Source organism: Pseudomassariella vexata (assembly GCF_002105095.1).
Source record: "Pseudomassariella vexata strain CBS 129021 chromosome Unknown BCR38scaffold_17, whole genome shotgun sequence".
NCBI lineage: Eukaryota > Fungi > Ascomycota > Sordariomycetes > Amphisphaeriales > Pseudomassariaceae > Pseudomassariella > Pseudomassariella vexata.
The window spans coordinates 715,753-736,435 of NW_024467972.1; the positions used below are offsets into that span (position 1 = coordinate 715,753).

The 20,683-nt window shown below is 49.5% G+C and overlaps 8 protein-coding genes across 8 annotated transcripts; 4 read left to right on the plus strand and 4 right to left on the minus strand.

Moving 5' to 3' along the window:
• Nucleotides 1-1,927: 1,927 nt before the first annotated feature.
• On the plus strand, nucleotides 1,928-2,224 carry BCR38DRAFT_353748 (uncharacterized protein; the record flags this gene model as incomplete). Its single annotated transcript, XM_040856810.1, has 1 exon — nucleotides 1,928-2,224. A coding segment is annotated over one exon (297 nt), but the record flags the coding sequence as incomplete, so codon positions are not given.
• A 1,415-nt stretch (nucleotides 2,225-3,639) lies between these two features.
• On the plus strand, nucleotides 3,640-4,392 carry BCR38DRAFT_353396 (uncharacterized protein; the record flags this gene model as incomplete). Its single annotated transcript, XM_040856779.1, has 1 exon — nucleotides 3,640-4,392. The coding sequence occupies one exon, from the start codon at nucleotides 3,640-3,642 to the stop codon at nucleotides 4,390-4,392; it is 753 nt and encodes a 250-aa protein (XP_040711259.1).
• A 1,098-nt stretch (nucleotides 4,393-5,490) lies between these two features.
• BCR38DRAFT_353237 (uncharacterized protein) lies at nucleotides 5,491-6,195 on the minus strand (the record flags this gene model as incomplete). Its single annotated transcript, XM_040856762.1, has 1 exon — nucleotides 5,491-6,195. A coding segment is annotated over one exon (705 nt), but the record flags the coding sequence as incomplete, so codon positions are not given.
• A 403-nt stretch (nucleotides 6,196-6,598) lies between these two features.
• Nucleotides 6,599-6,988, plus strand: BCR38DRAFT_413617 (DHS-like NAD/FAD-binding domain-containing protein; the record flags this gene model as incomplete). The annotated part of the gene is made up of 2 exons (XM_040858851.1): nucleotides 6,599-6,742; nucleotides 6,785-6,988. 2 exons carry the CDS (start codon nucleotides 6,599-6,601, stop codon nucleotides 6,986-6,988), a joined length of 348 nt encoding a protein of 115 aa, XP_040711261.1.
• A 1,072-nt stretch (nucleotides 6,989-8,060) lies between these two features.
• On the minus strand, nucleotides 8,061-9,563 carry BCR38DRAFT_478034 (uncharacterized protein). The gene is made up of 5 exons (XM_040863089.1): nucleotides 9,272-9,563; nucleotides 8,979-9,208; nucleotides 8,685-8,923; nucleotides 8,373-8,618; nucleotides 8,061-8,313 (listed from the first exon to the last, which is right to left on the minus strand). Exons 1-5 carry the CDS (start codon nucleotides 9,449-9,451, stop codon nucleotides 8,219-8,221), a joined length of 990 nt encoding a protein of 329 aa, XP_040711262.1. The 5' UTR covers nucleotides 9,452-9,563; the 3' UTR covers nucleotides 8,061-8,218.
• Nucleotides 9,564-14,761: 5,198 nt separating this feature from the next.
• On the minus strand, nucleotides 14,762-17,272 carry BCR38DRAFT_78644 (endomembrane protein 70). The gene is made up of 2 exons (XM_040865643.1): nucleotides 14,989-17,272; nucleotides 14,762-14,934 (listed from the first exon to the last, which is right to left on the minus strand). Exons 1-2 carry the CDS (start codon nucleotides 16,865-16,867, stop codon nucleotides 14,867-14,869), a joined length of 1,947 nt encoding a protein of 648 aa, XP_040711263.1. The 5' UTR covers nucleotides 16,868-17,272; the 3' UTR covers nucleotides 14,762-14,866.
• Nucleotides 17,273-17,526: 254 nt separating this feature from the next.
• Nucleotides 17,527-18,657, plus strand: BCR38DRAFT_353462 (uncharacterized protein; the record flags this gene model as incomplete). Its single annotated transcript, XM_040856788.1, has 1 exon — nucleotides 17,527-18,657. One exon carries the CDS (start codon nucleotides 17,527-17,529, stop codon nucleotides 18,655-18,657), a length of 1,131 nt encoding a protein of 376 aa, XP_040711264.1.
• Nucleotides 18,658-18,883: 226 nt separating this feature from the next.
• BCR38DRAFT_353407 (monooxygenase) lies at nucleotides 18,884-20,551 on the minus strand (the record flags this gene model as incomplete). The annotated part of the gene is made up of 3 exons (XM_040856781.1): nucleotides 18,884-19,893; nucleotides 19,960-20,242; nucleotides 20,297-20,551. 3 exons carry the CDS (start codon nucleotides 20,549-20,551, stop codon nucleotides 18,884-18,886), a joined length of 1,548 nt encoding a protein of 515 aa, XP_040711265.1.
• Between the last annotated feature and the right edge of the window lie 132 nt (nucleotides 20,552-20,683).

Consider the following 20,683-nt stretch of genomic DNA (forward strand, 5'->3'; position numbering starts at 1 on the left):
TCAACCTGGTTGCCAAGAGCTGTCGTCAACCAGCCAACCCAACCCACCAATTCTACGGAATCCGGGATAAAATTAGCTAGTTTACATTCGATAATATGGAAAATAACAACATAGCGATTGAATAGCTTAGCTAATAACTCGGTTTCGATGATCAGAAAATCAATCAACTGCATCAGTCTTTCGAAGACCACGATAACATTCTGCAAGATGAACTAGACGCAGTTTTGGGAGGAGTGGGCGAAGCATCTGTCGACCTTCGCGAGATTAGCCCAGATTGGGACGACTTGAAACACAGAACTTTGATGTGGTCTGATCATCCATGCATGGAAGGCATCACGGTCGACTGGGAAAACAGGCTTAAGAGCCGCTATGTTAGGTCCGCCGACCAGTCCTTAGCAAGGGCAGAAAAGGAATGGGGAACCGTTGCCTTGAGTCTCGCGAAACCATATTCCAAGGAGCTGATTACAGTCGTTATGTCGATGGCACTCGCGTTCAGACCAGAGTACCGAAGGGTGTCACAGGACTTCAGAGATGCTTTGAGAAAAGCTGGCTGTAATCGGGTTTTGCATTGGGAGTATAAGAAGCGGCTGCAGGATTTCGACTTATTTGAGTTTTTGTCAGGGAGATCCAACTTGAAGGGCCATGTATCTTCCTATTTAATCTCTGGTAAGACGCAATGCCTAGGAAGGAATTCGCTGTTTTAGCTGCACGTTAAAGGCAAGTCAAACGCTCTTGGATAGAAAATTCATGGATAAATGAGTTCATTGTGTCATAGCCTATCATATATCCACGGAAACACACTTGCTAATTATACTAATTATATAAAGCTCCATAAGTACCACCCAAAACCAGGCTCGAGTGTTAATTTTAGCTTTCCATTCTTAGTCAAGGCGCAGCGTTTATTTACGGGTATTGGAAATCCTGAACTATTTAGAGATATAAAACCAAGACATAAATAGAAATCATGATCACTGGACTTATGCCGGCTGGCCGGGTCTCCGTGTGGCTAAGCAAAGTGGGTCAAGAAACCGCCGTGCGTGGTCATTAATTGTGGGGTAAGCACTACGGTACACCCGACACCACCGGAAGGGTATGTTAACTGGTCAAATGGATAGGTTGCTTGCGAGATACTCCAATCTTTGCACCAAAGGATATGCTCTAACGCCCTAGCTAACAATGCGCCGAGGGAAGTAATATTATCGTAAGCACACGATGTCACGCTCTCTTGTAAGACTGAGCTAGGTAGCTTATTTAAAAACCGCAAGGAATTGTATAGAATACGTATTTAGCCCAGAACCTCTTGGACAATTCTATTTGTTAAATATAACACTCTTGGCCTTTGTTTTTACCCCTACTTCTGGAATCACAGGACCTATCAACCTTCGTTTATTTTTTTATTTTTTTATAGATCTTGTTTCGTCGTCTCATCATAGTTTTAGACTCCTTTTCATCGAGTTTGAGGCGTTGACCTGTTCAGAAAAAACCTTGTGTCTGACACCAAGTGATCGCTCTGAAGATTCAATTCCAACATCAGCATCAGTCCTGTGACCAGTCAAACTTTACTCGAATCCATCTACTTACCAGGCCCTTTTCTCTATCATCCAAGGCCTTATTACCTGGCTACATCAACTACGTTAGAGCCTAGAATTCCTCGATCGCCCTTTCATCTGGCTGACCATCACCTGACTAGAAGTGTAAGGAAAGAGCCGTTATGGCGGGCCGGTCTCAGCTGACAAGCTGAGTCGGGAGGGATTCGCCCCCGATCCGGTAGAACCCAGGTACCCCGGCTACGGGACCTCAGGCTCGTTGGGGTCTGCCGCGTCCTCGTATCCCTATACCAGCTGTACCTCGAGCTTTACCGACGCCTCCACCGCCTCAGTTCTCAGCTGCTCAGTACGAGCAACAAGGTCGACGGCCGCAAGTAACTCTTCCAGTCCCAGACCTCAATGGCTGTGGGCGTTTCAAGGGAGATGAGGCAGTATCGAGATGGCTGGCTAGACTCCTTTCGGAGTTTCAAAGAGTAGGCTATACCGAAAACAACCTGCCTCATTCGAGGATTATCCAGGCCATTGACATGTTGTCGGAGGGAGAGGCAGCCTCGTATTTGGACAACAATTTTCAGGCTCAGGCTGTCATTGAGCGAGCCAGGGTCAACATTTCCATCCAAGCAGATCGTCAGGCTCTGGAGACTGCCCTGAGAGACAGGTTCATTACTCAGTTCTAAGAGTGGACAAACAACACCTTACGGATGAACTCAAGGTAATTTGGGGTTTTAGCCTATTTTAATTAACGCGAGACGCCCCGACAAATCTTCGAATTTAAAGACAATACTTATAAATAATATGGACGAAGTATTTAGGTTGATTCAGTTAGACCCTGCAAAATGGGGGTGCATGCAAAAAGGTGGTCAATGCGGTTAGAGAAGTATGCCTTGTGGCAAGGATTATTTGGCTGGTGACGACGACTTCCTCAGGGGCCACCGAAGAGGGGATCCAGTGGGCAGGCTCCTTGCTACATTTTATGTAGTTCATTCCGTGGTGATAACCTCCTAGGAAGTCATAACTCCAGCCAAACTATGCAGAGTGTGTGACAAGAAGCCTAGTCCTTGGCCTTCTAATAATCTCTACCCAAGCCAACGCTTCCCTGGACCCATGTCCTGATGACTTCCTAGGAAGTCGTCCAGACAGTGATCTTGGGGAAGGCTCTCCGTGTGGCAGTGACTTCCTGAGGAGTCAATTGTATGGTACATCCAAAGGCTAGGGTTTTTGTCACACACTTTGCGTAGCTTGGTTGTAGCCATAGCTTCCTAGGAAGTCATGCAGATATGGGCCCTGGAGAAGGTTGGCCTTATGACAGTGTTGATCGTGGTGGCTCGTCTTGTAACAGTGACTTCGAACGAGTCAACCTAACGGGGTATCCAAGGGCTATGCTCCTTGCTACACACTCTATGCAGCTCATTCAGTGGCGATGACTTCCTAGGCAGTCATCAGAAGAGGAGGCCAAGGGCCAGGGTCCTTGTGTTAGAGTACTCTGTATGGCTCACCTGGTGCAGATGACTTCCTAGGATTTCATAAGCAGATGGATGGCACGGTTTTAGGAGAGGTGTGTGCCAAAAAAAAGATTCAGCCGCAGAACTAGGTGGTGTCGTTGCAAGGGGAGGCTATGGCAAACCAAAAGGTATAAAGGGCACGCACCCGACCCCAAGAATTCAGGAATCCTTTCTCTCTTCTTTCCAACTCGCCATTCTTGCCAGATTGACACATAACATGCCCATCCTATAATCTCACCATCGCTTCTGCCCCTAATGGCAACAACCACCCGGTCTTCAGCTCGCAAGAAGCAGCAAATGGAACAACCATCGGTTCTGCAGCTTCTGGGCAAGGTTCGCCTTGGCCTCAGCGATCTTCACCTGATCCCGAGGAGCTCACAGTTGAACCTACGATGCCTTCAGTTGAATTGCTCACCCCCATTCCGACCGAATCCGACGCTACCGCTTTAGTGGTTACCAGGTTGTATCTGCCAGTGCTTATCGACAGACTGGCCGATGTGTCGAAGCAGCTCCCAAGCGCTGAGACGCTTCAATATTACTTATCACAATTTCCCAGCCCAAAGCGACGTGACCTGTTAGGATTGCTCGAGATGCTTGTTCAGTGCTGCAAAGAGCTTAATGCCACCGATCAGAATGAAGACCGACGGACACCGGCATCTGTAGGAGACTACTTGTTCATTTCTGTTAACAAGGACAGAACCAGCTTTGAAATACATCGTCTAGTACAGATAGCCACTCAAAAATGGCTGAACGGCGAAGGGCAGCAGGAACGCTGGAAGCAACAGTTTATCAGTGTTCTTTGCGCTGAACTACCGAACGGAGAATATGAGAACTGGTCAAGATGCCGTACACTTTTGCCGCACGCTAGATCAGCAGCAACGCAGCGACCAAAGGAGGAAGCGTCGCTGCAAGATTGGGCTACAGTTCTGTATAAAACCACATGGTATCTTCTGAGAATGGGGAATGGATCTGAGGCGGAGAAGCTGTCTACTGCCGCGATGAACGTGAGAATAAAGATTCTCGGTCGCAAGTATAAGGACACCGCAGATGCCATAACAATGGCAGGCTTAGCTTACGACTTTATGGGCCGCTGGGAGGCAGCAGAGAAGCTGCTTATAGAAACAATGGAGACTCGCAAGCAGAAGCCAAGGGCGGATCATCCTTCTACCCTGACCAGCATGGCCAACCTGGCGTCGACATATAGGAACCAGGGCCGGTGGGAGACAGCCGAGAAGCTGGAGGTGGAAGTGATGGAGACGAGCAAGCAGAAGCTGGGAGTGGATCATCCTTCTACGCTGGCCAGCATGAACGATCTTGCGTTCACATGGCATCGTCTCGGCTAGCGCACAGAAGCAATATCGCTCATGAAGCATTACTTACAGATAGGAACACAAATCCTAGGAGATCGACACCCAAATATGTTGTCTTCCACCAGAACGTTGGCTCAATGGGAGACTGAGGTTAGTTTGAGAGACATGGATCTCGACACGGATGATTCAGAATCATTGTGGGACAGATTGCAGCGAATCGCCAGCATAAAGCTTTGGCTGCAGGTTCGTCAAAGACGCTTTCTTTCCTATCTTATACAATATAACAGCCCTATATATAATATTTGAGAAGCTGACTCCCCAATTGATACTATGGTAATGTTACAGTAGCGTAACTCTTCTACTTCAGCCTCAATCATAACTTTGGTAGACATCTCTCACTGTATTGTGCGTGCGGTCAGCCTTATGCAACATATTTTTTTCATAATCCGGAACGCGGATAATTTAGGGCAAGCGTCATTCAAGGGACTACTCGTCCAGGTACCACATGGGCGGTGGTCCTACCAGCTTCGCCACAGGCAGTTAGTTGAATGTATCTTTTTACGCTAGTTTATATCATGCCAGTCCTTCTTGTGCATACCAGGATAATACTAAGCCCATGAAGGGTTTCATAACACTGTATACTAGGGTAAAATGATGGAGATGATCAGGCTCCTCGGGCATCCCAACTAAACGACAAGAGACGCAGACGGTAAAATGGCGCGACCAGCTTGGAGTTACGCGTCGAACGCGACTTGGATGCAAGTTAACATTTCTTACAGTCTCATCGTGTTTTGTAAATCGGTTAATAATGATCTATAGTACCCCGGCTGCCCAGTTTTGGAACGAGAATCTTCGCTTGCTTGGTCATACGCCAATTATCTTGGCTTTCAGCGTTTGTAGCTCTGTATCATCACCACTCGCTTCGAAGCATCACAAACGACTCTGTTCTGCCTATTTCTTATTCATCCTCCAGACCTGTTTTTCAGAACCCATCTGGTGAAGCTCCACGACGATCGGGGAATGCCGGTCCTAAACAACAGCCAGACTTATGCGGTGCCATTAGCTGATTAGAACGAGTCAGTCGCATCCCGAAGTCCACCAACTGCATGGGCCAGCGTTGTGTTTTCCGCCTCAAAGGTGCTGCACTGCCGAGGTTTCCCGCTTGATTCGAGTAACAGGCTTCTCGGACCATGTCTTGAGCCAATCATGAATCCTTTGTACGCCTTGCCGGTCTCCTTCTAGAGTTTCCCGCTTATTCTCATCGACCCAGCCTCTGGTGTAACTATCGCCAAAGTCAATAAGACAAGCATCACCCTCCATGTTGATCAGGATATTCTCAGGTTTAGCATCACCCCAAGCTACACCTGCGTCATGTAAACAGTCGACGAAATCGTCTATCTGCTGAGACCAGCGGAGTCGATCCTCATTTGTGCAGTCAGACCAAGGCGCAATATCTTTTAAAGTGCCTTGATTCTCGATATAGGTAAGCAGTCCGACTAAACGTGTACCAGGGTGATCCTCCTCGTCACTATCCAGATGATAATCGTTGTCGTCGTCTAAAACCAGACCGTATAGGCGACAGATACTTACGTCAGCCAAAGGGGGGGGGGGGGGGGGGGGCTTTGCTTGAGCAGCAGCTGATATCTTCTTGTACGCCTGCAAGTCGTAATACCCATGAACTCGACCTGACACCCAAGGTTTGTAGAAGTACACAATACTATCCACGAGGACCTTGGATGGGACCAGAAATATTGTACGAGCAAGAACTTGCACTTGACGAGACGAGTATGTGTTGAGTCCCGACTCAAGTAGCGGAGCTAGATGCGGTCGGCCAAACTTGGAACGGAACTACGTATGAGCAAAGTCTGCCTCGCCGCCGTCATCGGGGAGTGATCAGTGTATCCTGCCTACTCATCAGATCCTCGACGTCCTAATCTGCCCGCAGGCGTCGGCTTCAGCTCCTGTTGTGCCCTTCAGACAAGGTATGTGACGTGATGAAAGCACCATGGTTGAGCCCCTAGCCGTCGAGAAACTGTCGAGCAACAGTAGACGGGAAAAGGGAAAGAGGTCCCTGATCAGCCTGAGACGATGACTCGGGAAATCCCAATGCGCACTCCCGCCCATCTATTTAAGCTTCCCCCTCCCTTTTCATGCTGCTCTGTTCTCCCCCCCTCTTTTCTTTATAACGTAACACCTACATCTCTGCCGCAGTCATTCGCTCGCCAGTCTGAACGTCCACATGGCTATCGCCCCTTCCTCCAAGACGATTCACGTCACACCTGACTCCAACAGCCATCTGCACCAGATCGCGAATACGATGGCAAATGCTAAGAATATCATTTTCGTAACGGGTGCAGGAATCAGTACCGGCGCAGGCATCCCAGTAAGTCCTTGAGCATTCTTGTTTTCTTTTTAATGCTTATAGACCAAGGATTTTCGTTCCAAAAATGGCCTGTACACTGCTGTGTCATCGAATGCCCGAGATCTATTTCATGTGACCGCATTTTCTCACCCTCAAGATGGGCCTGCTCTGGTAGCACTCTGCACCCAAATCCGCCAGAAGGTGTCAAAAGTGGCGCCGACGAAGACACACCAACTTGTCAGCTATATTTCATACGACAAAAATTAACCATATCCACTGCTTGCATGATATTGGCGACGGGCAATTAATGCCCACAGATTTAAGGTGTGAAGACAATAACAACGGATAACTGGCATCGCCCATGTTTTCGCCCTTGGCACCGTTGACATGGCCATGGTTTCATATTATGTCCAATCACGTCAATAATAGAAAGGAAAGAAGAAAAACTTGAATAACTAGACGTAAGATTGAGGGATTAAGTCTGCAGTAGTACAGAGCCTGCATGACACGTTGTCCTCTCATACAAATATGAAATACCTCCAACGAGATACCTGCACAACTCAGAAATTCGCAGCCTTGCCCGACGAGAGGTGGACGCCAACACAGGTGGCAACTAGACCTCGTCAGCAAGGTGAAGGTCAGGGTCGTGGCAATATCGACTTGGCCCCTGTTCGATTTGCATCTCTGAATGAGTTTAAAAACGTACAGCCTCTGCTTTCGCGCGTCTTTCCTACGCTTATGCCTGATAGAAAAGGTGCATTCATCTCTACAAGCTAGCGCAGCGCGGATTTTGTAGCCTGTGTTGATCATGCAATAAAGTAGTATGATGCAAGCTTTACACGGGACCTTCCTATCGGACTTATTGAAAGCGATAACAAAGCATGGGGTTATATTTTGTCTCTGAAAGGAGTGAGGATGGCTATAAAGGCCTTAAATACATCAGAGTAAGATTTACATGAAGGCCAAAAAAAGATGTTTTTCTTTCCGTGATAGTTACTTCTGGTTTGAGGCGGGGTTTTGTAGCCCTGTACTTGGCCGTGCCTTCCCACCTGAGTGTGCCTCTTGACTATATACTTGTTAGTTGCTGATACACCACAGGTTTCGGTGCTGAAGTTCTAACAGTTAGCTGTTGCTAAGGGTTTGGGGTTCAAAGTCTTATCTTCCATCAGTAGACTGGCTGTAGCCGTAGTAAAGCGGAAGAGAAAGTCGTTGGAAGTCGAAGGCTGGTGCGGTCCGACAAATACTCTGTCTACGCGCCCGTAATGTGTGTCGTATTTAACATGGGGGAGTTACTCAACGAGGCCTTCCAAGTTAAGACATTAGTTCTCAGCTAACCGTACCTATGTGGTCTACAATTAGAAACGGCACTTATAACACGTAAAACCTGATCCAATTTTACAATTCCAATGCTAAAACCAAACTCCCGCATCCTGTTTACCAAAGTGTCCCGCAAACATGGAAAAATTCCGTCACAATTTCTATGCCATTGACCACAGTCTAACAAGTGAAGCCCGTGTAACCTTCCCGGTCACCATTTTCATATCCGTACTCCTGGCCATTGCCCAAAGTGCAAGCGTGGTCGCCTCCATCGGCTGTCATAAGCGTTAGCCAACTAAAATCCATTCAAATGAAGTTTCCGGATGTAACTCACTATCATCACAAGTCCACGACTGGCCATTGTAGGCAAAGCTGACCGGATCATCATCGGTGTCACCGACGTGGATAAGTAGCGTGGCAGGCAATTTGGAGTACATGGCCAAGTCACCGTTGCCATCCACATTGGCCTTTGAGAGACTGCCAATCTGGTCGCCGCTCGCGTCGTAGATGATCACGTCAAAAGCGTACGTGCCTCCGTTTCCGTATTCGTTCTTCTGGTACTGGTTGACTTTGGCAACACCTGGAATGCGATTCAGCACCAAATACATAAAATCTAAAGTGTCCGGTAGAATTGGAAATTACTTACACCATCCTGGAGTGTAGCCGTCCTTATCCACATCCTCATCGATAATGGACATGCCAAAAGCAGAACGAGCACCATTCTTGGGCAACCCACAAACCCATTGAAGCTGTTCGGTGCCAGTGACATGTGAGAACGTGCAGAGTTTGCCTTCATCTCTATCTCCTTGCTCGTCGACGATAGCTTGGATATCAATGGGCTCCCAGTCGTTGAATCCTGCGAGTTGGACAACTGGGTGGTGAAGGCTATTATAGCGCTAATAGTTAGCCATGGTTTAATTTCTAATTTCAGAGAAGGTACACTTGCCCATCCTGTGTGTTCCCATCGACGCCACCAGCCTTGGTGAAAGTGACAGAGAAGTCGCCCAGATCAGGATCAGTGAAGAACTGGCGCCCACCCAAATAGCACACGTTCCACCCGGGCATCGAATGTCCAATTTGGTCGTTCTCTTCGCAATTTATGTATGATTCGCAGTTGGCGCCCGAGGTTGTCCTCAGCGTCAATTTGCACTTGTCTGGGACGGAAGGGTCCTGTGTTTGAAGTGGGTCAGCACGAGTACGTCTTAGTATGGGATCGGCGGGTTAGTAACGTACGTATGCATTGGCATCTTTCAGGAAATCTTTCACTGCAATCACGAGGTCTGCGATGCTCTGACCCACGGCGCGTCGATGGAAAGTTGCAGGCAATGCATTTGCATATGGGCTGAAAGCGACACCGCAGCCGCCAGCTAGAATAGCAGCGACGGCGGCTTTCTTCGAGGTATACCAGTACATATTGAGTGTAGGTAAGAACTTTGGACTAATGGTTGAGGGATATCTGATGAGGCAAGTGTCAAGATACTTGATGTGATATCTGGGGGCGTTGGGATAAGGAAGTTGTGATAGGTATCTGGCTGTGGATGGAATGAAGGATGAGAGAATTCAGCACAATTGGACTGGTTCTTATACACCATGTGATGATGCATGTACTTCGTTATCAAGAGAACGAAACTATTTTAAGACTGAGAAGCATCCTTCACTGCAACATAAATCTCTATACCCTGATGCTGAATATGGTCAAAGGGCATGGTCTGAATGGCGTTAAGGTAATTAGAAGGATTTGAATCCTCAATATAGCCGTAGCATAGCCTGACTGATCAGGATAATTGGCAAGTAGTCGTTACTTTGCTGAGAGATCTATGTATGAATGACATTACTAGCTGAGAAAGGACGACGGCGTAGCAGATTCAGGGTCCTGCTCAACGTCGGCTAGAACGCATCATGTAGCATGGTTTACTTTGTACCGCGTTGTAAATCCTTCTGAGAAACTTCGGAGGTGCAGCGGCGGCTATGACTTGCAGATGTCTGTGTCAGCCGATTTTGGGCGGTCATCCATCTTGGATTACCGACCGGCCCACTTTAGTTTCGGAGCCTGCCGGGCGAATCTTGACTCTCCGGCGCAAAAGTATAGGAAAGCCACAAGATGTAAATTCGTGAAACCATCGTTTGCAAGTCCGCCATGATGTAACTTCAGTTGATGCCAGAACATAGTTACGATGCGAGGTTACGATAGCTTAGAGGTGCCACTGTCGAAACGCTTACAGAGGATACCACCCGACTACAACGACATTAAAAACAGCCCCTAACTACAAGTGCCATGACTTGTGTGGCAACCCTAGCCTACTAATCTTATAAGGATTCAGTGAAAATAAAAAACCGTACTACAGAGCCTCCTATCACGAAGTTCGAGGATTGGGCACTTACTGATATTTCTCTTGAGCGTATCTGGAGGAGCTGGCAGATCAGTCAGACGAGCTCAAGAAGTTTGCCTTTCGCACTGGAAATCTCAGTTTCGATTCTCCTATCGTCGGGGACCCAGGAATTTAGCTGGGCTGGGTCTATATATCGGGGGGATGTCCACAGGACATAACTTCAGAGGCCTGTTGCTGCTCGCAATGTATCCCTTTGAATCCAACCGTTGGCTTTCCTCGACATAGTGATCCACGTTTGAACCACTAATTGTATACCAGTCAACCAGTCTTGAACAGAAACCATAAGCCCTCGTCTAAGATCTCGGGCGACACAGTATACTACCAGCTCTACCTGATGCCTCTATCCGTAACTATAGCCCATAAGTCTACCTCACTCACAAGACTCCATGAAAAAAGTCGCCGGTGCCGCTTGTGCAGGACCGAATGAACCCCGGGCCATCATAGAAAATATCCCGAACCTGAGCTGAAAATGTACCTCTACGGCGCGGATTCGGCACAGCCCGTGCCGCTCAACTGCATGGGCCCAAGATAGCCCGGGAGTGGAGATATGCCCCATATATTCGAACCAGAAACGCGGCTTTTGGCGCTTGGCATACAAGCTTGAATTTGAACTTCCCTGCATGGTCGTTTCCACAGGCCATATACTGCGCCTCAGCTTGAAGGGCGCAGGTCGAACGATGTGCCATCATGGCCCAAACTGCCAAAGACCCTATGCTCCGCCACCAGATCAACCCAGCTACAACATATATCAGGCCCTCTAGTCGATACCGCTGATGACGCTAACATATAGTATGCCGCTGCAGCATTTGATTCATGGTCCAGCATCCCAAGAATAGATCACGGCGTGGTTGTCTGGGCACCATGGATTATCGCCAAGCGGCAAGCTGTGGTACACTATGATGACCCAGAAGTGAAGGAAGTGTGGGGTGACCGTGTGTATTAAACATTCGCGGCCCTGATGGTCGTATCCGCCGATGACAAGCGGCCCGACCCAACGTCAAGTCAACGGATGTCAGATCACGGCATTTTGCTTGTCCGATCGAACGGGCGTCAATCTTGTCCCGCTCAGCTGCACGTCAGTTCCCCCGATCCATAGAGAGTGCCGAACGGATTCTGGCACTGTCGTCAGTAATACCAATACGCACCTGCCACATTGCTGAAGTCCCACGGCTGCCCTCCTGCCCCCGGAATCTGGTTCGATTTGGACATTCATCCACTAACATGCCAATCTGCGCGCCCATCAAAACATCGAAGGAGTTGGAGCAGCTAATGCGGAACCGGCACTTCATAGCCTCTCTTATCCCGTTTGTCCAGCTTCCAAGTGTGACTGCGAGATTATTCTGGGTGTCGTTCCACAGCTGGGCTGTGTCTTGGTAATACCTTTGAGCGCTGTTCATTGCTGTCGGGATACTTCTACTGTAGGCGAGCAGGATTCTGTCAAGTTATTCTTCTGGATTTTCTTTTAGGAGTTATCCATTTTGAACGCCGGGGATGGGAGGGGAGGCAAAGGGTCACTCGGTTTATCCACACGGTAAGGCTATACCATTTTTAGAGTTTATAGTCACTTTCTTTGTACTCTATTAACTACGTATTCGATGATGAATACCCTTCGCGAAGCTCTTCAGGTCCAAGCAGTGGTGGGCATGTAGGATAGTCCCAGACTTCAAGTCCTTAATACTAGGCCGGCCTGCCTAAGAATAGCCATAGTCAGGCAAAATTCGGTTCAAACCCCTTGCTTTTACCTGTCCTCCAAGGCCACATATGCAGCTTGCAAGTTGGTTCGTTTCCTAACATCAGCCCAATTTAGCACTGATCGCAGGCATTGATCTTCTCTGTCCTAGCTTCGAGCCGCCTAAACTCTTTGTTCCTATCGCATGGAGTAAATCACAACGCCACGTGGCTTCCATTATGTCGGGAATAGATCAGCACACTTCGGCTGGAACTCTATGTAATAAGAGTTGCCGTAGTGAGGTATACTCAAAGCGTGATCAAGGCGGGTGCAGGGACAGGACGGGAACTAGTAAACCCAAACTCGCAATCCCGTTTCAAAATATTCACTTTGAAAGTCTGGTCTGTTGGCGTGCCCTTTCTGCGGCTTTTATTCATGAACTTGCCTCTAGGGGCGTCGCTGGATATGCTTAGTGTTACTTGCTATAACGCATGTGCACAACAACTCATCTGATCAAACAAGGTGTCAAGAAATTGCGAAATGGGGCGCTTGGCTGACAACTCAGAGTTGTCTGACTGAGTGTCGGGTTCAGGCTTTGAGGTACGAGTATGACAGCCTAGTAGACTTGGGCATCGAATCGCTGACCCTAATAAGGATCTTAGCTGCGAGCAGCTTTTGCCCCTGGCAAGCGACGAAGCCAGAAATAACGACCAATGGCCAACTACTATGAAGTTGTAAGCTAATACCTCCAAACCATACGGTCAACCCTGATGACATCATAGCTACTTTAAGGTCCTTTGACGACAATTCACATTTAACCCTGTATTTCATGTGATCAACATGGATTTAACGTCGTAGAATAGATCTGTGGATGCACTCATGCAATACGCTAGAAAGAATGATTTCCCTAATCTGACCGGTTGCGTCCAGTCGTTGATCCGGCCATGCCAAGGTACTTGCATTACCAGGCTCAGGTCCGCCAGGTCCAAGCCTTGTCTGACAACAACACTTTTGGATGGAGGATCATGGATGGATAATTTATTTATGTGACAGCTATCTATTGATGTTAAGTGGGCGGATAAATAAGTTGAAACTGTCCTTGTGAAATACTGATCCTGTCTTGACGGAAAGCTAAATTTGACCGCAAGGACACAGCCCCCTTGTGACAGCCATGATAGCCAGGAGTGTCTCCCTGGATCTTAACATCTTGTGAAATCGGGTTCCAGTGACGGCTGTCACGGCCTCATGCAGGATATAGGTGTATACCGATACCAAATGCGGAACTGGGCACCCATGTTACTTAGGGTATAACAAGCATAGTACCGTAGACACATACCGCATACTAGGAGTAGAAAATTTTATATTTTACTATCGAGGAGTTTTACAACAAATCCTCTAGGAGAAGCCGTGTTTGTGTGCTTTACGCAATTATCATCATCCTATGTTGAGCACTTGGAACTTGTTTTGAGTAGACTATCGTGCAAGACAACACTACCTACTAAGAAGCGAAAACAACAAGGCCGCGCTACCTGTGGTCAATCACGGCAATCAGAATAAGGCAATATGCTTGCTGGCCCATAAGGATAATTTCACTTTATGATCTCTTGACCAAGATCCCCTCATAACAACGCTGGTTTAAAACCCTACGCATTTATCCAATGCACCTTTCGCCAGATCTACGTCCAGAAGCCTGCTGTCTGTAAATGCCTACCTATTAACGAATCCATGGTTCGGTACCCCATTCCGTACAGTGCAGGCTACGAGGCCATCACCTACTACAAGTACAATGATTTCCACGTCCTCCCGGTGTTTTGTTTTGCCGTTTCTTATGTTTAGGGGGGCTTATCCCTTCCATCTTTCCACATACTAACTCCTCGCTCCACGCCTGAAGTCGATCTCCACCTCGCCTACGACCAAAACTGGTTACGCTTCGAGCCCAACAGCTTGAACATGTCTCCATCCTAACCATGAGCCTGTTCGCCCATCTCTTCAACACCTATATCGACCTCAGCCACTCTCTCGCTTTCCTTGACAACTATCATCTCCAAGATATCCTCCGCGACGGAGCAGACACCAAGAATTTCACGTTCATGGAAACCCTGCCCTTCTACCGATACCCTCGACCAGCCGCCGGTGGTCTGACCCCGAACTATATGTCTGTCATGATGCAAAACATGAAGGCCCGTGCGGAGGTGGGCAGAATCACGTTGGGGTGGAAGCCTAAAGGGAGGTTGAAGTCGAGACAGCTATATCGTTGAGACCATATGAAGAGGGGACGCGGTTCCAATAAATGAGTAAGCAGGGGGCAGGACTGTTATCTACAACTTGGGTGTCAGCCTTAATAAAAAAGCCAGGCCCTGAAAACAAGTCAACAATTGCGGATCTAAGTCTGTTGATCAATCAGCCTGCCAAATGGCAAAGCCTCCCTATCATTCCACAGCTCCATACATTGTTGATCCACAGGCGCGGCCTCTCGAAAAATGTGCGAAACAAACCTAAAAGCAAATCCTGATTGTCGGATAACCTCATAAACTCCATTCATAACTCCCCTGGACGCCATTCGACGTTCTTTTGAACTTGTCTTATTCCTTCTAGTTTGATTTCGTACCTCCAGCTTTTATAAACCACATAAAAGGCCGCAGGCTCACGACGAAATCAAGGCTGCTGCATTATTGGTACACCTATGCTATGACCCATACCTGCCTTCCGCTGGCATCCGATATTCATATTGAGCACTATGAACAACACCCAAACCCTCGCCTCGGTGCTCTAATCGATCTTGATAGAGCTGTAGATTTTCTGTACGAACCACCAACTTGAGAAGAATCCGATAGACCCTGTAAGGTATGTTAGCAAAAAAACCCAGAAAAAGTGAACGAAGCGCAACGTACCTGTGAGAATGAAGAATAGGAAGGAAAGTAGTGCGCTGTAGCCGATGTACAACACTGTACCAGCCAAGCCGCCAAGTGACAACTTGCTGATGAGGTAAATCAAGGCATTAGCAAAGATATAACCCGCACTCATGCCGGCTGCAAGAAAGGCGCGCCATTGCCAATGGTAGTTCTCAGCGCAGAGCAGGAAGTAAACCATGAGAACAGTGACTGCGGCGCAAGTGATAATCATGAGGCCGTAGCACAGGAACAGGAAACCGAACATGTAGTAGATTTTGCTGAACCAGATGGAGCTCATGATGAAGTAAAGCTCGACGAAAATGGCGCCAAAGGGTAGGATACCGACGAGCAGCATGCTGGGAAGGGGCCTGAGGTACGTCGTAGTCGGAGGAATCTGGCGAGGAATCTGGTTGACGCGTACCGGGGCCTCGATCGCTGATGCGCGGAAACCGAGCCAAGAACCAGCGAAGGACAGCGGGATGGAGATGACGAACCATATGCTGATGATGACTAGCATGGTTGAAAACGGCACGGCTCCAGCCGACTGATTGGCCCATAAAAATAAGTTGAGGAAGAAGAAGGTCGCGAAGACGATACCCGGTACCAAAAGTGGAGTCAGACCGATGTTCAGCTTCCATTTCTCTCCGCCAAGCGACTTGTAGACCCTTGCGGAAGTGTATCCGCCAACAAAGCCGAGGGTAGTGTAAAGAAGAATCATGATCGTCCCGAGAGATCCACGGTTTGACGGAGACAGGAAGCCCAACAGGGCAAAACAGATGGTGAAGCCAGTCATAACGAACAACTGGGCACCATTGCCAAGGAATATGGATAACAGCAGAGGGTGGGAAGGGGTCCGGAAGACATCACCATGGACCAGCTTCCAGCCCGAATCTTCCTGAACTCCGTCTTCGAGAGCAGAGGTCCCAGACAAATCGTCCAGGTTGATTTGGTCCAAACGGTTGTACCGAGCAATATCCTTCTTCAGGGCTCGGAAGAGTACCGAAGAGACCGTGACAACAAGGAAGACGACGACCACGGCCGAGTTCACCAGAGAGAACCAATGAATCTTGGGGTCGAACACGTGAAGATACTTGTCCCATCGCGTAGCCCAGGCAGTGCCAGACTCCCTCCAGTAGACGCCGTAGGTGAAGTGGACTTCAGTATTATGTTCCTCTGAGAGAAACATGGGAGGATGGTTCTCGCCGCAGTCAACCTTGCCCGTGGGGTATGCCCTCGAGGACGGCTGGACCAAGACACCGACAACTCTGAGTTGATCGTGGTTTCCACCAACCGCGTGGTAGTCAACTACGATGTCGTAATGGTTGTTGAAAACGGGCCGCGGCTTCTTCACGTTGGCGAAGTCCATCGACCCCATCTGGAAACCCGGGCTGGTGAAGACGGTATCCGTAATTTCATCCTTGATCTGCTGGCCAGCCGGGAGCCCGTCCACCAGCCAATTGAGCGCATAGCCTTGCTGGATGCGCTTGTTGACGAAATGCGCCGAGGTTTTCTCGTACGTGTGCGGGCACACCGTCTTGCACGTCTCATTCTGAGCCATACGCAGCTCAAAGGGCGACGTCATGATCCGGTCGCCGAACAAAATACTGCCCAGGCTCTCGGAAACGTACTTGGGCTCGCCATCCTTCGGCTTGCAGAATCCAAACCGTTCGTGATAGTAGTCGTACGACATGACCGAGTGGAGGAGGGCATCTTGGAGGGCAGCGACAGGCTTGACGCTGTTGACGTACAGAGGGACGTTATCGTGTGGTTTGTAGGAGGTTGGCGCGACGCCGGGGAGGTAGAAGGCTGAGGTGGCAGGAGAGAGTGCTAGCAGTGCTGCTAGGAGCGCCGTCGACGGCGCCGTGATGAAGCTTTTCATGATCACCACGATGAACTGTGGAGGGTCGACTAGTCAGCAGAACGCGCGATCTCGCTTGCAAACTTAACAATAATGGCTTCGAAGGATCCAGGCACGCTGGTAAGGCGGACAGGCAAGGCGGGCTTGCCGTCACACCCGTTACCCAGCTTCGCCGCACTAGAGTGAATCTGCGGGAGGCTTACGTATGCAATATGAAGAAGGGATGCTGAGCGCAAAGGCTCGAGGAACTAGGCGTAACTGTGTCCAGAATGAATTTAATAAAACTGGGAAGCTATGAATAGCATCGCTAAGTAGTATTCCCGCCCAAGTCCAAATAATAATGTTCACGTCGTCTGGAGTCAGTTTCCACTAATAATAGAGTTGGACAGCTTGCCTTAAGGTGAAGCTTACGAAATGAGATTTACGCGTAAAGAAGTCGCTTCCCGACACCCAAAGAGCACAGCTCCCAAACAACAACTTCACGGCCGGCCGGAGCGGTGAAACAACGCCGATTTATCCGACTTGGTGTGGGTCTAGTGCTCGCTCGTAACTCTTATCGTTATCGTTCGTCAACTTTTTTCCTGATCCCACCTCGACGAGCGCAACATATTGCCGACAAGACGGCCAATTCCCAACTTCCTGTCCCAACCTTGGCCTCCCAACCTTGGCCAACTCAAATCATGGCAATGCAGACGTCGCTACCAGCCTTGCTGGACTCATTAACACAGTCGTTGACATCCGCCCTCGAAGCAACGCCCAAGCTTGCTGGAGTCGAACCTCCCAAAGATGGAGTGTCTCTTTTGGATGTTAAGAACGAGCTCCTGCTCTCCTACCTCCAGAACCTTGTCTTCCTCATCATTCTAAAGATTCGAAACGCGAAGAAGTCAGAGTCAGACTCCGACGAGGATAGTTCAGATCTGTCAGGTACTGTGGTCCAAAAACTAGTCGAGCTTAGACTGTACCTGGAGAAGGGCGTTCGACCACTGGAAGAAAAACTACGATTCCAGCTCGATAAGATCCTACGAGCAGCGGACACGGCAGATCGCAACGCACAAGCTGAAAAGGCGAATGCTTTACTGAAGCAAAGAGACGGCGAGGCTCAGTTTGGCTCAGACGACGAAGGGGGGCATGAAGGAGCTCCATTAGGAGCAGCAATGAATCCCGAAGACAAAAAAATAGCTCCAGGCTTCACCTTCAGCCGCTCTACCGCGCCTGTTGGCATGGCGGCTGCCGTCACCGACAAGACCGGCATCTATCGACCTCCCAAGATTGCCCCCACCGTGATGCCTACCACGGAGCGTCGTGAAGCCCGGGAACGTCGGCCCATGAATTCGGCCACGATGGACGAGTACATCGCAAATGAGATGTCGACTGTGCCGGTTGCCCAACCCAGTGTAGGCACGACAATCGTTGCAGGGGGTCGCCAGATCAAGACAGCCACTCAGCGGGCCGAAGAGGACAGGCGTCGCGACTACGAAGAGACGAACTTCGTTCGTTTGCCAAAGGAGAGTAAGAAACAGCGTTCCCAAAGGAACAAGGCAGAGGGACGCAGCAGCAACATGCAGTTCGGTGGAGAAGATTGGCGCGCCTTGGGCGAAGGTGTTGATCGGATTGGGAGGCTGACGAGGAAGAAGGAGGGTGGTGGCAAAGGCACGAAAGCATTGCTTGAGAAGAGTCGGAAACGCGGTCGGGATACTACAGACAGCAATCGGGGTAGTGGTCTCAACGAGGGCACCAGAGAGATTGGCGATCGGTTCCAGAAACGCCTCAAAGTCATGGAGGGAGGACGAAGAGATCGCGGCAAGAGATAGAGGAAACAGAAATCATGCGCCCCATATTTCTGCAAACTTCGGGCTACATACAACCAAATAATGCGACACCCAGCACAAAGCAAATGGTGCCCGCACGCCACTAATCACACATATTTATTTTACCTCAAGCCGCATGACGGCAAGTTGCCTCCCACACGTCGGCACGCCTCCCTTGGCCGCATGCACGGCTGTGGTAGGACTGAGAATGGGGTTAAGAGAACACAAGCTAAATGCTCCTCCCTACATCCCGCCCTTCCTCGTGGCGCAACCCCATTCCATTCCGGACATGACGTTCGGCCTCTATGATTCTCTTCGGCAGCCCAATGCCTATCCCGAAGAAGACGAAAATGGCCCATTTCCAACGAAATGGGTTGAAGGCAACGCAGAAGAAGAACCACCACAGAAGCTCAAGATATGTGAAAAAGTCGAAAGCCCCCGTCGGTGAAGTCATCTTGAGGAACTTGGTCATGTCGATCCATCGCTCCATCCAAAAGGTGCTCGGTCGCGTCAGAGGGTCAGTGATGAACATGAGCAGGATGCGAGTGTAGATGCCGATGTGCCAGTTGCCCACTGTTCCGATTGCCGACAGGTATGTGCAGTTGATGGCGGAGATGGACGGGTGCTTGGGCGGGAAGGTTTGTAGATACCAATTTGGCGCGCCGTAAGGTTCCTCGAAGCTGTCCTCGGGCAGAAAGTTGAGCGACGGTCTCTTGAACCCTGTCGCCATGATGACCATGTCGCCCTCGATGACCGTCGTTCGTCCTGGCCCGCCCGGAGGCACGCCCTTATCGCGACGATTGACGATGATGCCCTTGTCCGTAAATCCTTCGATGTCGCAACGCACCCACTCGGCCGTGCCGCTGCGCAATTTGTCCATGACGTCCGAGTTGACCATGGGCGTGTCCATGAAGATACCCTTGTCGTCCGGTGCGAGGTCCTGCAAGTCGCGGTAGAAGAATTTCTTGAGCAGTGTTTCGGGGATCCAAGAGAAGATCGTCTCGTACCCGAAGATATTGAGTGAGAGGAGCAGGTTGACGATCGGGTTGCGAGGGATGATCCACTTGTCGGAGCGAGCGATGATGTACGTCTTTTCCGCGCCCTCCTCGGATGCGAACTCGAGCGCTTCCACGGCCGACGCGCCGCCACCGATGATCAGCATCTTCTTTCCTGCCGCTTTCTTTCCCGTCAGCTGGCTACTGTGGTATACGGGGCCCTTGAACTTTCGGATCCCGTCCACTATACCATAAAAGTTAGGTCGTCTGTATCAAGTCGACAAGGCGATATGGGGCAAGATTGGCTTACAACTCGGCATCTTGGGATCACCGCATGTTCCCACAGCGGCAATGACACCTTCGAACGTCCCATTGGAGGGATTGTTCAGCACCCAGCGGCCCTTTTCATCTTGATACATTTTCTCGATTTTGGTGTTGAACTTCGTTCGCGTGTCAAGGCCATATCGTTCCCATAGCTGCTTCACCTGGCTGATGATTTGCTGACGGTCGGGATAGCCGCGTTCCCACTGGACGGATGGGTGGAACCGGTACATGAGAGAATGGATTTGGAGGCTCGAGGTGTTGTTCACTTTCTGTAAGTCGAGTATCAGTCTTCTGATACGCTAGCTCGTAGGGAGAATACTTACACTCCATATCCCACCAAGACTATCCTTGTCCCCCGCCTCGAAGATAACGACGTCGAAACCATGACCAATGCAGTGAGCGGCGGATGTGACACCGGTAATACCCGCTCCAACAACCGCAATCCGTGGTCTTCCCAAAACCGTGCTCGGGTCAGGAGGATTGGGCGCGAGAATCTTTCCCGTCAACCACTGGACAAGCTGGAAAGTAAAGAGGAACGGGTGAATGAAGGGGTTCTCGACTTTAGATTCGGAGCCCATCTTAGCAATTGACTAGTCGGTTGGCTGGAGGACAGAATAAAATGCAATTTTGCGATGATTGATATATGCTATAAACGCCCGCGGTAATAGAAGTGTGCAGAAACGTGCAACAGCTCCCAGAATTACGAGTGT

Coding starts and splice junctions, on each gene's coding strand:
- BCR38DRAFT_478034 (XM_040863089.1), bottom strand. CDS start 9,451: ATGTACTGGTATACCTCGAAGAAAGCCGCCGTCGCTGCTATTCTAGCT. Junction 8,619..8,684: donor CGGCTACACTCCAGGATGGT/GTAAGTAATTTC, acceptor ATCGCATTCCAG/GTGTTGCCAAAGTCAACCAG. Junction 8,314..8,372: donor GTCGTGGACTTGTGATGATA/GTGAGTTACATC, acceptor CGCTTATGACAG/CCGATGGAGGCGACCACGCT.
- BCR38DRAFT_78644 (XM_040865643.1), bottom strand. CDS start 16,867: ATGAAAAGCTTCATCACGGCGCCGTCGACGGCGCTCCTAGCAGCACTG. Junction 14,935..14,988: donor CCTATTCTTCATTCTCACAG/GTACGTTGCGCT, acceptor CATACCTTACAG/GGTCTATCGGATTCTTCTCA.